Consider the following 16,576-nt stretch of genomic DNA (forward strand, 5'->3'; position numbering starts at 1 on the left):
CCGTGGGCCTAGTAGTGCTACTCTCTCTTCTCTCCTCTAACATGGATTTTCATGGTCCAACCCAAAACCCATGTATGAGTTGGGTAGGAGGCTTGGAGCATTAGTTTAGCTTGGAGAACCCACTAGAAGTGTAGAAGAGTAAATTCTCAAACTTCTTCCTGAGTTACAATTTTTTTTTTTTTGGGTTCCTGAGTTGCAAATTACTTTCATTTCGATGTTTGTACTAACCAAACAGAGAAATTTTTTTTTATTCCTATAAGTTCCTTTCCCGCTTAACAAACACTATGACAAAACTAGAGCTATTTCTTGTACCAAAAATAATAGAGGTAGTTGAATATTGTAATTAACATGAAGATGGTCTTCAAACAATGACGTTCTATCACTATGCCTATTCTTTCTCATGCAACATATCCAAACTAATGATCAAAACCCAAAAAGGCCATAGTAACTGCCGAGTACAAGATCTGAAAAATGACTAATTACTAAAGCTAGATCAGATACTTATTATTGAGACCTAGAAATGCAACACTCTATGATGCAGCTATATCATGGCCATCTCTACAGATGGAGAGAAAGATCAAGCTTATGCTCTTTACCCTTATCACCAATCCCAATATTGTGATTGTTATTGATCATCTTCGAAGAATGTTTAGATGAGTCTGCTCCTCCATTGAAGCCATTGCATCTTATGCTCCTTTGCCAATTCAAGAAGCTCTGCTCATCCTCCTCACAGTGATTATTTTTATAACCATTATTAACATTGCTTGGGCAAGTACTCCCTCCATAGTATACTAAATTCTCAAACTTGGGTGCCCCATTGGACCCAAAACGGTCTGATGAGAATTGGTGAGTAGTGGGAAAGTAGCGGAGGTTGGCAGCATGGGCAGTTATGTACATTGAAGGATGCAAGAGGCCCAAATGGTGGTTTGGAGCAAAAACCATTTGGGGTTGCTGATGATGAGATATAATTGGGAAATTCATTGATGATGCATATTGATCAGAAGCACGTTTGGCCTTTCTTGCAGCAGTTCTTTCCTTTTTGTGAGCGTTTTGGTGGCCTCCCAAGGCTTGAGAGCTGTAAAACTTTCTTGAGCAGAAGAGACAAGGGAACACTCTTGAGGTTGTGTCTTCTGATTCTGCATTGTTATTGCTTGCTTCTGCAGCATGGGTTGTGACTTTCTCTTCGTCTTCCATGTCTCTGCAACAAAAATAAGAAATGTTGGAGATGGTAATTTGGAAAAGAACAAAAACCCAAGTGAGATTGAGAGGGGAAGTAGTTAATTATGTCGAAGAACCTTCAAAAGGAGTAGAAGAAGTGGTTTGAATTGAGCAGAGAAAGTGACAGAGGAGAAAACAGAGAAAAACAGAATGATGGAAGTGTTTGAGGTTAGCTTTGGCGTTTGATCTGATCAGAAAGTGTAGAAAAGAGAGTTCAGAAGCTAAGTTCTCAAAGAGTTGGAAAATGTGAAGAGTCTCTGAGTATAATTATTAAATAGAGTGCTTGACACAGAGGGGTGTATGGGCTTGGGAACAGAAGAGATAAGAGAGAGAGATAGAGAGAGAGAGAGAGAGAGAGAGAGAGAGAGAGATTCCATTTCCCAATCCAATTAATCATCTCTTCTCCCACCAATCACTCACTTCATCTCAGCATGCAAAAGCTAGCTTCTTGGATTATCTACACTTCCCCAATTATCTCTCTTTTTAGAGGTTTCATGAGCACTTGGTTTTCCTTTAGCAGGAGAGTTTTACTCTCTGTCATAGGTTTCAAGTTTAATGTTTTATGTAATCAATAAATTAAACCCCGTGACTATTAATCACCCATTAAACTTTTGTCTAATCAGGTCCCCCACTAATGTAAAGACACTGTTACCCCCAATAAAACCAGTTTCTGCAACCCAAGTTTTTCTCCAAGTCAAGAGGTATCTTATCTTATCTAGACAACTATTTTTTGGTAATTAACTACGTTGACAATTTAAGAAAACCCAAAAACGATTGAAGTGGCTAATTAATTAGAGAGAGAGAGAGAGAGAGAGAGAGAGTATGTGGAGAATCAATGGAAGTCAGAGTGTCAGAGCAGCTAAGCTTACATGATCAGGTTTGTGATCTCCAATGGCCAATGTGCAAGGAGTGGGTGACTTAAAAGCTAGTCAGTCCCCCACTTGGTCTGGGACTGAGTACTGAGTACTGAGTGGTGGTTGCCCCAATATTTTTCTTCTCATTCTTCTTCTCTCTCTCTCTCTCACTATCTCTCTGCATGCAAATGGCTCTTCCTGCATTAATCCTCTGCTCTTTTTTATAAATGGGAATGGGGCTAACACCCACTAGTCTCCCCTTCTCTACTCTCCACCGCCAATCCCATGCAAATTGTCACTTTTCATCCATTTTTTGTGCATGCACTCACTGCACCCTCACGTCACTTGACCAATAAGAGAATCCAATACTTCTCCCCGCAAGTCTCGTTACACGTGGCAACCATCCAGCGGCTGATAAAAACTAGGACCATGTCAGATCTCCATACCCACTTGCTGGACTCATCTGCAGCCTGGTGAGTGAGAATCATACACAGAACATAACGGAATTGTGAACACTCCAACCATACCTTGATCTTGACCCCAACTACAGACAACCTCTGCGTACACTCTCTTCTTTCTTATTTTGGGTCTTGAACAAAAGTCCAAACCGAAACAGAAGCCCTTCGATTAATATTGTTTCTGGCCAGACATTCTTTAATTAGAGCTTGAGCCCGGCCTCAGTGAATGTAATTTGTGTGGAATTTACAAGCTTCAAATTAGTTTCAAAGCAACGATATCCATATTTGAAAACAAAAGCTTTAAAATGCATCTAATCCTTGAGATCAAAACAAATCATGCCTTTCTCTGAATGAATGTTGGGTGTGAACAATATAAGTAATTACAAACTTTCCAGTAGGAATGATAACTATAAACAAGAATAATGAGTAGGGATCTGAATTTTTTTTTTTCCTCTACTGCCAAGACATCTCTCCGTGCTACAGTGTAGGGATAGAACATATAAACAGAACGGCTAGTAGAAATGCTATCCAAGATTCAGGAACAACCAAAACATCTAGATATAGAGAAAAGGCTTGATGACCCTGGTTCGGGCTCCGACTCCAGTTTTTTGTGAGGAAGATGCTTTAAGAAGGCCTTCACTGCTCCTGTAACGCCATCCTCATTCTCCATATCCTTGGCAAGTTCAACAGCACGCTCCTTCACCTGCCATAATTCTGGTGAGTTCATTTGGTGGTTTTCTCTTCCTAGAATCCAACGTGATAGTAAACCTTCTTACTATTTCATGAAGATTCCTTATTAGAACTAAACAGCTGAAAAAGTTTTAAGTATGCTTGCATCTTAGTGTTTACAGTCTCCACTTACACAAAAAGTTACTTTCCCAATTACTGAAGGTGTGGAAGTTCTTAGATTAACATATGCTCTCTAATATAGAATCATGGATGATAAAGCAGAAGCTCTAAGAAATAGTGACATGCTAGTTCCCAACCAAAACCGTTGAGGGAAATTCCCACGATCAACTTCTCTATTCTCTAAACCTTTTGAGAGGTAGACTTATAGCCAGGTTGCTTCCCTTGCAAAATCACAGAAAGGAAAAAGGCAAAGGAGAGAGAAAAGAAAAAGAAAAAGAAAAAGGGAGGAGCAACCTACAAGTTCATTTACTTATTCTGTACTCCACAAGAGAAATGAAGGTGAGAACTTTATTCCTTTACTTTCCTTTCAACCTTACAGTATATCCTAAAGCAACTGGACTGGGAATTTTTGGAATGCTTCTGGCAACGAATTCTAGATTTACAAACTTGCATATCAAATCTCGCCACTCATTTTAGATCATGCAGGTATCTTTTTACACAGCTTTAAAAGGCATGCACTTGGTTAACAAATCCAATTACTCAAATAATAAAATTACCTTGGGATCAAGCATGAAATTTATTGCACCAACCAACTTCGGAAGTGAGAACTCATCAACCGCAATGGGTGCAGGGCCCACTCCTCTGGCATGTACTCGCTCTCCCCAGAAAGGTTGGTCTCCAAAGAAAGGAACAATCGTTGTTGGACACTACAATGGAAAAACAATGTGCATTTCGGCAAAAAACTAGATCAGAACTGAAAGTACTCAACCATAAAATAGGCTAATTTAAACAATTACCGCAGCTTTTAGACCAGCAGCTGTTGTTCCAGCACCTCCATGATGCACCTGAAGGCAAAGCAGAAAACGATAAGGGAAAAGAATCATCACCAATCCCCACAATAATAGACCCAACTGAATGGTGGTGTTCATTCTCTCTCTTTTTCCTTTCTATTTTCTTTTTGTCTAGTTTAAAACTATAAAGCTAAATAATTAAGCCTCACCACAGCCTTGCAGTGTAAAAACAGCCAGTCATGAGGAACATTGTCCAATAAGTATATGAAATCCTTTGGTTCAGCCACTGGATAGAAACAAAATCAAGTGAAATGCCAGTGCATTCCAAAGGTCAGCTAGATAAAAAAATAAAGGGCAAATTACACAAAAGTACCTCAACTAACCACCCTATATCACTTGAGTACCCCAATTAAAAAAAGTTGCTCGTAGGTACCTCAATTACTGATTTTGCACACCTAGGTACCTCCGTCAACTTTTCCGTCAGGCCTGCCGTTTTGCCTACGTGGCACACTAGAAACATGCCACGTGGACAAAAAAATAAAAAAAAAATAAAAAAATGAACTAATTATTAAAAAAAAAACTAAAAAAAATTAAAAAATCAAAAACTAAAAAAAAAAAAAACTAAAAAAACAAAAAAAAGGAGGGAGTTGCAGGGGAGTTGCAGGGGCTAGCTCCCAGCCTCCCTCCGCCTCCCACCCCTCCCTCCGAGACCCACCCAACCCAGCCAACCACCCCTCCGACCCCAGCCACCTTGCCGCCGACCCCAGCCACCACGCCGCCAACCCACCCCATCTCTTTCCACGCCTCTCTCCTCTCTCTCTCTAACTCTCTCTTTCTCTCTCTCTCCTCGAAACCCTAGCCTAAGCCCAGCCCGAGCCTAGTGACCCACCCCCTCCTCCCTTCGCCTCCCCCAGTGACCTACCCACCTCCCTCCCCTCTCCGGCCACCAGCTTCATCTCTCTCTTTCTGTCATTCTCTCTCCCTCTGTTTCTCTCTCTCTCTCTCTCTCTCTCTTATAAATCTGAACGAAGGTGGAGCTCAGGGCGGGCGGGTCGGGGCTGGGGTTTTGGGGAGAGAGAGAAAGAGAAAGAGTGAGGTAGAGAGAGAGGAGATGGGAGGGGAGAAAAAGGGGGTGGGTGGCTCGATCGGGGAGAGAGAGAGAGAGCGAGGCCAAGAAAGAAAGTGAGGGGCGAGGAGAGAGTGTGAGGCAGAGAGAGGAGAGAGGGGGTGAGTGGTCAAGTGGGTCGGCAGCGCGGTGGGTGGATCGGCAGCAGGGTAGCTGGGGTCGGAGGGGGGGATGGCTGGGAGGGGTGGGAGGCGGAGGGAGGGGTGGGAGGCGGAGGGAGGTTGGGAGCTAGCCCCTGCAATTCCATTTTTTTTTGTTTTTTTTTTTTAGTTTTTTTAAATAATTAGTTCATTTTTTAAAATTTTTTATTTTTTTATTTTTTTTATTTTTTTGTCCACGTGGCATGTTTCTAGTGTGCCACGTAGGCAATTAACGGCAGGCCTGACGGAAAAGTTGACGGAGGTACCTAGGTGTGCAAAATCAGTAATTGAGGTACCTACGAGCAACTTTTTTTAATTGGGGTACTCAAGTGATAGAGGGTGGTTAGTTGAGGTACTTTTGTGTAATTTGCCCAAAAATAAAATAGAAAAAGGAAAAAGGAAGATTATCATAAAGCTTGTAAAACCATAAATCATACTAAGGTTATGGGAACAAAATACTTACAGTCCCCAAGGCCACCCCAGCCTTTGTTAATGATACCTCTCTGTCCCGTCTTCTCCAATGCTTCCACAATTATTTGGGTCATTTTTTGCGGCTCTTGAACAGGCTGACATTTAAGAAAGAATAAAAGGTTTGAGAGAGAGAGAGAGAGAGAGAGAGAGAGAGAGAGAGAGAGAGAGAGAGATCCAACAGTTAAGACAGAAATGTGGCAATTCCATTCAGTTGTTAAGAAAACCAAAATTCTCAAACCATGAGAGGCTGACAACCCCTTCTTTTGGAGGCTGTTTGAGCCCAAATATTTTGGGCAAACAGAGGCCCACAACCAGAATTAAGATTCTTCTATTTAAAGAGGAACTTCAACTCGTGAATATTCAACAAGACCATTCACATGCCAATTGAACACATAAGTCATATGGAGACCACATCACTGAATTGAAAAAATGTCCCTCATGGTTTGCAATATGCCACTGAGACTCAGCATGATGGTGGTCACAGAACATTAAAAACAATGCGGTAGATACTAGTCCCAAAAACTATGTATGGATTGTATGCATGAATGTATGTATGTGCGTAAGTACATGTGTGCGCGTGTATTTACATGTGTGAGCGTGTCAGTGTTTAAGCAGTAAAAGGATGTCTACTGACGAACATTAGTTTCCGCTCCCTGAGATGGTAAATAATTTTATCACTGTATGACTAGCCAGTTCTGATCCTTTAGCTCGCAGTAAACTAACTACATACATTGCAATCCCAATTATGCAATTAGTAAAGATCATCTCATTGTAACTGTAGAATCAAATTGATTGAAAATGACATTGCTTTTCCCCATATACAAGATCTAGGTTTAAACTGAATACAATGCCCTTAGCAAGTCAACTATTTTATCATGGATAGATAATTATTGAGGCTATCCTCAAGATTGAACAAAACTCAAACAACTCTCAGGGCTTCTCAAGTATGCTTCAATAAATAGGAAATCTTGGAGAAATATATGAAATTAATGACAGTAATGTCAAAAAATAAGAAATAAAATAACTCACAAGGCTACCGAAACCAATATATATAGGCTTGTCACCAGCTTCAAGCCATTTCACAAGTGCTTCTGGAGGTTCATAATTTGATGCAAGATCAAGGAAGCAAAATCCCACCACATCAACCTTAGGTCCCCAATCTGCAAACCAAGTATTATTAAGTAGACAATGTTTACAAACATTGGCATACTTATTATAAGTCATGCCTGCTTAAGCAAGAATGTTCCATCATCCACTGTTTTCTTTGTCAAATAAAAAAGAAAAATAAGAAGTAAACTGAGAAGAGCAAATGAAAACATCTCTTCTGAACATCTATATCAACTACTTGCCTTTTCTTTGGAGGGGGAAAATTTATTTATTTATTTAAATAACACCTATAATCAATTGCTTGCCTTTTTTTTGGAGGGGGGATTTGTTTAGTTATTTAGTTAAAAAAACAGGGATATGCCCTGTAGATGGAGGCGTCCAACATACTATCCTAGACAGGACTGTCAGTATGACTGCCACTCAGCCAACAGCCTCGGTTATCTTGAACCTAACAAGTTTCTTATAACATTCTTCTTTGTTCATCCGAGGAGACCAAATGAATATAAATGGAAGTACAACAACATATAGTTGTATTAAGTACCTTTTGGTTTAGGAACAAGATGGGGACTCCATATATATCCATGCGGCACATCAGAATCAGAGCCTTGTGAACCACTTAAATATGTGACAGGTCGTAGTTTCAATTTTTTCTTCCGAAGATCATTAATCATGTCCCGTATTCCAAGCCAAATTAAGGAGTCAACAATTTGATATGACAGCTGAAAATTTTCATAGGCCAAAAAGTAATAAATAATTATAAATCTGGGAGTGGACAAAGAATACAATTATAGATATAAACAGAGAGAAGGTTAAGATTCAGAGGACTCACCCTATAGCCAGTTTGTTGCTTGACACGGGACAAAGGATGTGGAAAGTCACTAGTTGGCCTGGTAAGAAAAGGTAAAACATACACAAAGCATTGAGAAATGGAGAAACCCAAACTCTAAAACAATTAGAGCAATATACAACTCAGTAGGATTCCATTACCCAGACAAGACTTACGTCCATGGCATTGTGAAAAATATATGAAGTGGTATTTTTAGTGCCTCCGCCACATGAGTATGCCCTAAAGAAGCATTTGTGATGTTAGTGGTAAAATATAAAACAAAGAAATACAAGAGTAAGTAGAAGTACTCTTTGTGAAATACAACTGAATGCAATTTTCAGTGTAGCAATAACATGCATATGTATCTTCAGACAACAAAGTGTAACCACTTCGCAACCCACAAACTCTTTCCAAATATAATATTGTATTAATAAAGAGTTTTAAAAAATTGGAAATATCATTTACCACCAAATATCCCACCATCCAATCCCCAAATGCAGAGACAACAATTGTCATAAAAAATCCAATTTATATCACCAAAAATCTAATTTTACTTAAAATAATATAAATGGTGTCGAGAGCCAACCATATGCCGGGGGATTTGCAATTATTGCATCCGCTTTGAAGGGAATACCAGTATCTATATCAGGCTCTTTGCAAGCTGGAAGTAAGGAGTATATAATTTCCTTCATTTGATTACGTTGAATAGGAATCTCAGAAGGCCCTGATGGCAAGAAGCCTTTATTTTTAACCATATCTGCTCAAGGAAAAAAAAAAAGAACAAAAAACAAACATGTAAACCAGTTAAATGAAAATTAATGATGGAATCCAGACAAATCAACATATGGTGCATTTGAGTACATACAGCCAGCAAGGACTTTTGGATCACCGCCTAAAGGGTAAAACTCCAAGCCAGCAGTCAAGACAAACTCTTTAAAATTTGAATGAGTAGCTAGTCTTACACGATGACCATAGTCCTGCACAAAAATAATCTTGTAAACAAATTTGAATATATGCTCATGACCATCTTGAATAGCAATAAGTTTATAAAACAAAAATCAAATCTTTATTCACAGATTCTTTTTACTTGGCTCATAATAATTTAAAAAGCTAACATGTTATCAAAATGTTCACCATTTTCAACAATTATATTTTTAAAAATGGAAATATATATAAGCTTGGTGAATATGAGAATAGTCCTCTGACCTGCAAACGTTTGCCAATTGCAATAAATGGCTGCACATCTCCACGTGTTCCAACAATAAGCATTACTATTTGCAATGGTTGTATGTATTGAAGGTCTGTTGCATCAAGAGGTTCATCATCTGCAACTTCAGTAGAGGCAGCTTTGGACCTAACCCCAAGAGATTGAGGTTCAACATCCGCCGGAACTTCAAATTCTACAGTTCCATCATCTTTCACAGTAGCTATTCTGTTTAACAATTTAAGCTGCCAATTGGAACTTTGAGTTAAAAAAGAAAACTCGGGGAGTTTTTGAGATATCGTTTATTATATCTAGGAGTAGACTTTTTTGGTCGAATATATCTAGGAGTAGTCTCAAATTTGAATAAGAGATATGGATTGGTCTCTCCACTATTATCTCAATCTCTTAGGTTTAGGACTAAGGGTTGGCAACAACAAAAGGAACAATAAACAATGCATTGCAATCCTGTTTGCCACCTTTTTTATATCAAATGGTGAGACCATGCACTATGAACCAATAGAAGCCACTTAAATGTATAACATTTGGTCTTATGATTTCTTTCCCCTCTCTAGCTTACTCCAGTAAACAGATAGCAAGCCAATAATCATAACTTTAATAACCCCATAACCAAAATCATTTGAACTTCGTAATTCAAGTATAAGTTTACACTATTTAATGGTTTCTTCTTATCGATTTTCTTTTACACCTAGTTTCTTTATAGAACTGGTCTTGAAATTAATATTCTGACAACTACTATCTTCCCCAACAGTGGAGTAAAGATCGACACAATTAGTTAATTCTTCCTCTTTTTTTAGTTGTGGGGGTGACAAATTCATCATTCCTGAAAAAGCTTCCAAATTTGCATATTAAGCAAGACATTTTAGATGAATACTAAAACCAATTTTAACAAAGGCCACCAATCATATCATATACCAGTACTGGTAAAAAGTAAGAAATTTCAACAAGTTTAGGCTTTGTAGGTAAAATTATACAATAAATAAAAATGACATCTTTGATAAACTATACCTTCTGATGGACTGAAGTTTTGTCGTCAAAAATCTTTGCTGCCTCTTTGGACAACATATTATGATGTTTGGTGGTCCTCTCAGTTTTTGATCTTTCCAACTTAAGCGGACCGGAATTCGGTACCAGCTTTTCAGTGTTTGATGATGGTTTCTCCACTGGTAATGTGTTCCCTTTAGAAAAACTCCCGCCAGAAATTCCTGAATTGAGAAAAATCATACGTATCATCAATGTAAACTCCAGAAATCTCCATTACTTAAAGTGTACTATTGCTTGTTTAAAAATAGAGTAAATATAGAAACTTTTAACTCGTCTATATGTACGCATGCTCATTTAAGTAATTCTAACTTTTTTTTTTTCTGTATTTTCTCAGCAACCAAACAGAATCTCAATTGCAAGCGAAACCTACAAACCTGTAGAGCTACTGCCGCCGCTATTCACCGGACCGCCGCCGCCACCACCACTGGCCTCAGCGTTGTCCAATTCTATGCTATTGCGGCCACTTCCTTCACCAGTTTCCTGCTCGATTGTCACCGAAACTTCCCCGGAACTCCCGGAAGATCTCCGGCGGGTCTCCAGCGGCTCCGCCATGACTGCCGCCGGCTCCGCCGAGCAGTCCGGACGGTGCGTTTGCTTGTGATCCAGATCGGGAAAAGCGAATAGAGTGGCGTATCGCGTGTTTGGATTCCGAGAAAGTTAAGATTCTAAAGCGGGAATTGAGAGAGAGTGGAAGAGGAGAGAATCTTATTCTCAGGAAGAGAAGGCACGTTCTCTCGATGATGAAGTGGGTGGAGTGTCTGTAATGGAGCGAGAGCGAGCTTCATTGAGTACGAGACACGTACACAACTGTTCGCGTGACCTGTATTTTTTCTCTCAGCCACGCTGTTTTTTTAATTTTTCCGACAAACAAAAAAACAAAAAATCAAACAATTACCGCGGTTCCACCACTGTTACCGCCAATTAAATCGTCAAACGTCGTTGGTAACAAGTAACAATTACCGCGCTACGACCATTGTTTAATTTGTTTCAACTGTTCTTGACCGTCCTCCTTTCCTGGGTCGTAACTCGTAAGTTTTAACCTGGAACTGTGTATCTCTAAATTGGGCTTGAACAAAATTTGGGCTGGGCCAAGGCCCAAGAGTAAACAATATAACTAAGGTATTGGGCTGGTGGGTGTCAACCTGCAAATTAAGTTCCCAAGTGCAACCGACGTGCATGCAACCTGCAAATGTTGTCTCTTTGATCTTCTAATTTCTTTTGTTTTTTGTGGACCTGGTTTCGGAGGCTGGGGTGCCCATTGGGCTGCTGCCTGCTATGAATTTATTTTTTAATTTTTTCAAAACATTTCATCATACTTCATAAAAAAGGTATTGAGAGGTGGAAGAGACAATAACCCTTAGCCATATAACATGATTACCAATTATCACGAATATTTCGAGTAATCAATGGGAATACATATCTCGTGACTTAATCATATTTTCATCGAGTATTGTATTTATTATATGGCAGTTATTTTCTCATGACATATCATAGTTTTTTCACCTATCAAATTTATTTTAAGAATAAATATTTTTTCTTTAATCCACATATAATAGTTGTTCAAAAATAGGATACTATGTTGAGAAGTTTAATTATTAAGATGTTGGAGAAAACCATATAGTTTGGTTACCGCTAGGCGGTGACTATGAATTCAATGTTGCTCAATTCACTACACCAATTTGACAACAACAGCACTTGCAGCAGAGAGCCAGTACGGACGAAATCACGGATGCAAGTTTGACTACTTTTTCTTTGCAATCGGAGCAGAGGCGGACCGAGTAGCCAATAATGTTGTCACATTTTGAAGATGCTCCATGTTGATGCAAATTTCCGTAAGAGAGATGCAACAACTTAGAGGTGGTGACTTGGCTGATCCGAAGCCTTGCTGGATGATGATGTGAGATCTTCCTGTAAGAGAAACAAGATCAAAGGAGATGGACCGGTGTGGTACCAGCCAAACACGCTCCGATGATGAAGTCAGTGATGGTGTTTGATGGTAGGTGAGGAAGAACAAAGGATGAACTTGGGAGAATAGGAAGAACAAGGCAAATGTTCTGGGTTTATTCTCAGCAAGTTGGGTATGCTCTTGGGTGAGTGGGAATTTTTTGTAAGTGTTTGTCTGGTGAGGAATTGATAGCTAGATCGATCCTCATTTTGCACATATGAGTTGATATATATAGGTAAAAGATATTGTGATGAGTAAGTTACCTGCATGTGACTGGCTGGTTGAGAAAGATCCACGAGTTCGGTCGTGAACAGTGGCATGCACAGCTACCCACCTCCTTTGCATTCAATGCTGCATTGAATGCAAGTATGGAAGATTCAGGTGAACTGCCTCAGTAGTCATGAATGCAGGCTGGGTTGTCTCTTTTGTCAGAAGACCTTTGTCAGGTGCATTTAAGTGTGGCGGTTCATCCCAACATGATCTTCCTGGGAATGGCGACGGAGAGCCGAGCCGATCCGAACACATGTTCTTATGTGTATACATAAAGCCCATGTGTGATCGGATCGGACACGGGATTCCTGGCCGAACCGATCCAGTGGATAGGGGTCTCTTCGAGCCGTAACTGGCCGGCACCAGAACTCGAAAGGAGGTTTTTTCTGTGCCGAGCCGAGCCGATCCGGAGTGACCGTGGAAAGATGAGCACTCGATCCCTTGGAAGGTCATCGGTTCGGCTCGGACCGGGTATGGAGGACTTGGCATGGAGACCCGATCTGAGCTGGCAGAGGAAATGCCGAGCAGTGATGATGTGGAGGTCAAAGTCTGACCAGCCACGTGTCCGGCCCTGACTGGCTGTTGGATCGGTGTGGGTTTATCCACAAACACTCCGGTCACCAACCAATTGGAAGCCGTGCATAGCTTTGAACCTTTGACTACTTCGAAGTAGACCGAGCCAATATTTCCTCCAAAGCGTTACATTTTGAAGAAGAAGCTTCGGTAACTGAACAATTCAATTCATCTGAATCAAAAGCCGTACTTGAACCTTTGACTACTTTGATGACACCTCCAATCATCATCGAGGAACCGTCTATCACCGACGTCGAATCGAAAACCGTGTATCACTCTGCAAGTTCGACTCCTCTGCATCCTCTACAATCGGAGTAGGAGTGTATTGAGCAAATGCAAGCTATACAGCAGCAGTTCCGGAGATAATTTCCTATATCACACGACCCTTGGATGAAGCTGATGAACGCACTACAACTGTCACAAATGAATTCGAAAGCACTGTCCATTACGAGAATACGAGGACAAGCATGTTATTATGGAGGGAGAAGGTCGGCGGGCCTATTAGCTATATATGTTGATTCAACAACAATTGCTTAGTCAGACTTGTGTTTGTTAGTTGTTGACATGTCAGTCTGTTAGCTTAAGTTTGTTAGTGTCCAGAGTTTGCTAATTTTCAGCTTTAATTAGTTTGTTAAAGCAGTTTAGCCATATAAGGCTCTATGATTGTTAGTGTGTCAATCTGTTAGCTTAATGAAGACACTAGATGCCAAATTTGTGCACTCAAATACATCTAAAACTTGATGGGGAAAATTTTTCAAACAAGACACATATACTTTGGGATCAGTTTCATTTTTAGACAACAATTTAGATTTCTGTTATTAAAGGACGTATACTTACAGATTATGGTACAAACTGTTACTTTCGTCAAGAAAACCGTCTAAAATAGAACATGTGCCACTCACATGATCTCGTTTCATAAAGCAAAATTGACAATCTACCCCAAGATAGTACAAATAGTTAAAAAAATAAAAAATAAAAAAGAAGGAGATGGCAAATCGTTCCATTTCCCCACCCCGCTCCAACCCACCGACGACAGCCCTACCCTCTCTTCCTCCTCTTCTCTTTCCATTTGTCCCTCTGTTCCTCTATTTCTCTTTGCCTCTCTCTATCTATTTCTCTCTTTCTTCACTGTAACCCACCGTCAGAGTGGTGAGGGAGGCTGGCTTCACAGCCAATTGGTAGACCAATGACCTCGCCAGCCTCTCTTGTAACACTAGCTGTGGGTTATAGTGAATAGAGAGAGAAAGAGAGAGAGAGAGAGAGATGAACAGAGGGAAAGATGAAGAGAGAGAGGGGGGTGAATGGTATGGTTGTCACTAGCAGAGTAGGGCCGCTGAAGGTGGGTTGGGGTAGGGGTGGGTTTGGTACGGTACGGTTACCGAACCGAAAGCCCCAAACCGTGTACCGACCGAACCCCCCTCGGTTGGCCATTTTGGTTACCGAGACCGGTACCGGAATGTCGGTAAACCTGCACTCGATTAGACCGGCATTCTCGGTCGGCTCGGCTCGGAATGGGCCCTGACCGAAAACAAAGAAAGCGAGATTGCAGAGAGAATGAGGAGATAGAGAGAGAGAGAGAGAGAGAGAGATATCGCATCAGAGAGAAGAAAGAGAGAGGGAGAAGAGGAGCACTTGAAGCAGCAGCAGATCTTTGCAAGTTATTATCCAGAAATCGAAGTTGGTCGTGATCGGAGATGAAGGCGAGACTCGGAGATGAAGGCGGGACTCGGAGATGAAGGCGGCTCGGAGATGATGCGAAGCTCAGAGATGATGGCTTGATAGCTAGGCTAATGATCAGTACTGTAGGATAAGTAATTGCTCAATATACATGTTTGCGTGCAAAGTTAACTTTCTGCAATATTAGAGGGACAGCTCCAAAAACCAAGAATGGCATCTCAAAATCTTTTCAATTGGCCATTGTGTGGTAGCCATCAAAGCCACCGACGTCATTCAAGCTTTTTGTGATTTGTGGGAATTAAGATTCCATGGGGTAGGGGGGTAGGGGGTATGGTAAGAATGAGAACAGCCAATCAAAGAATGCCATGTATTTTAAAAAATAAATAAATAAAAAGGTCTTAATCATTATATTTTATATTCTTAAAAAAAAAATAGGGTTGTTTTGTTTAAGTCTTGTTTCATTTTATTAATTAATTTAATTTAGACATTAGGGTATTTTGGGATTTGGTTTGGGGTTTGGGGTTTTGAGTTTTGAGTTTTTACTTTTAATACATTTATATACCCTAAAATACATTTTATATAATTTATATAATACATTTCTATATAAAAACTAATTAAAAATACCCTAAATCTTAATATTATACCATATCCTAAACCTTAGGGTATATAGGGTATAGCATATATAGTGATATACCATATTCTAATATTATACCATATTATACCATATCCTAGACATTTTTATAGTTATATACTTATATACCAACTATAAAAGTATGAATTATAGTCTTAGGGTATAAGATATAAGGTATATGATTTAAAATTTTTAAAACACACAATAGAGTTTAGACTTTAGGGTTTAGGGTTTAGGGTTTAGGGTTTATAAATTTATATATGTTTTATAAATTATAGAAATGTATATAAATGTATTATAGAAAGGTATTTTAGGGTATAGAAAATTAGAAATGTATAAAATTGTATTATTTTAAATTAAATGTTATATATACTCGGTCCGGTTCGATAAACCGACGATTTTAAGATCTGAGAACCGAAACCGAAACCGAACATACCGGTTCGATTGGCAAACCGATATCTCGGTTCGGTTCTTCTCCGGTACGATTATTCTCGGTATCAATTGGGCCGGTTTCGAGTTCGATCTCGATTTTTCGGTCAAACCGACCCAGCCCTAGATTGGGGCATGGTGGGGTGGGTGGTGCGATCTGCATCTCCCTCTTCATTTTTATTATTTTTTTTAGTTTTTAAGTTTAAATCTTGTTTAATTTTAATTTTATTTAGTTTTAAAAAGACAAATTTGTCTCTTATTTATTAAGAATTTATAACAAAAATGACAGTTCGTTTCATAATAATACAAACTGTAAATATAGGTCCTCTAATAACACAAATCCAAATTTATGTTCAAAATTAATTTCAAAATTAGTGTCTTGCGTATAAATTTTCCGAACTTGATGGGGTGCCTCTAGGCCTAGTAGTAGTGGGCTACAACGATTGGCAACAACCCGCAGCAGTCAACACACAAATCTCAAAGTTAGCAAACTTCATTTGAGAAAAAGAAGTCGGTGATGATGAGTGTTGACATGGTGTGTGCCATGCATGGTGGAGCTGATAGCTGTAAGTGCCAGCCAAAAGCCACTCTTTATACCCAAAAAAATATATTTATAATAATCATAAAAGAAGAACACACACATGGCACACTCCCACTGGTTTTATGCTGCCATGCTGTCAACGCAGGTGCACTAATAGAGATGAAATACTATAGCTCAAATTTGATAAAAAAGAAATATTAGAAATGGAAATGGTTTATGATGAAAAGAACTAGCTTTAAATGTACAATTTAATTGTTTGGAAAAGACACTAGAAAAAAGTCAGTCTTGAAAGATGCTGTGCTGTATATGCCGATGCAAATCAGACAATTAATTTCTTTAACTAAATACCTCTTCTGGCTATTGAAGAGTGATTTTAATAGCTAGAGACATTCAAAAGTCAAAAT

The 16,576-nt window shown here is 39.5% G+C and overlaps 2 protein-coding genes across 3 annotated transcripts; both read right to left on the bottom strand.

Moving 5' to 3' along the window:
• Window positions 1-558: 558 nt before the first annotated feature.
• LATE (C2H2-like zinc finger protein) lies at window positions 559-2,508 on the bottom strand. 2 transcript variants are annotated; one of them, XM_086254747.1, is made up of 2 exons: window positions 2,088-2,508; window positions 559-1,198 (listed from the first exon to the last, which is right to left on the bottom strand). In XM_086254747.1, the coding sequence occupies exon 2, from the start codon at window positions 1,192-1,194 to the stop codon at window positions 559-561; it is 636 nt and encodes a 211-aa protein (XP_086110873.1). In that variant the 5' UTR covers window positions 1,195-1,198; window positions 2,088-2,508. The 2 variants fall into 2 exon arrangements, with proteins under 2 accessions (XP_086110873.1, XP_086110875.1); XM_086254749.1 differs by lacking the exon at window positions 2,088-2,508 and adding an exon at window positions 1,296-1,422.
• Window positions 2,509-2,842: 334 nt separating this feature from the next.
• SGT (UDP-Glycosyltransferase superfamily protein) lies at window positions 2,843-10,884 on the bottom strand. The gene is made up of 14 exons (XM_086253756.1): window positions 10,481-10,884; window positions 10,071-10,267; window positions 9,047-9,289; window positions 8,706-8,817; window positions 8,427-8,597; window positions 8,017-8,080; window positions 7,844-7,901; window positions 7,556-7,733; window positions 6,937-7,067; window positions 5,900-6,002; window positions 4,380-4,456; window positions 4,177-4,224; window positions 3,937-4,086; window positions 2,843-3,233 (listed from the first exon to the last, which is right to left on the bottom strand). Exons 1-14 carry the CDS (start codon window positions 10,656-10,658, stop codon window positions 3,066-3,068), a joined length of 1,878 nt encoding a protein of 625 aa, XP_086109882.1. The 5' UTR covers window positions 10,659-10,884; the 3' UTR covers window positions 2,843-3,065.
• Between the last annotated feature and the right edge of the window lie 5,692 nt (window positions 10,885-16,576).

This window comes from Dryas octopetala, chromosome 8 (genome assembly GCF_963921425.1).
Source record: "Dryas octopetala chromosome 8, drDryOcto1.1, whole genome shotgun sequence".
Taxonomy (NCBI): domain Eukaryota; kingdom Viridiplantae; phylum Streptophyta; class Magnoliopsida; order Rosales; family Rosaceae; genus Dryas; species Dryas octopetala.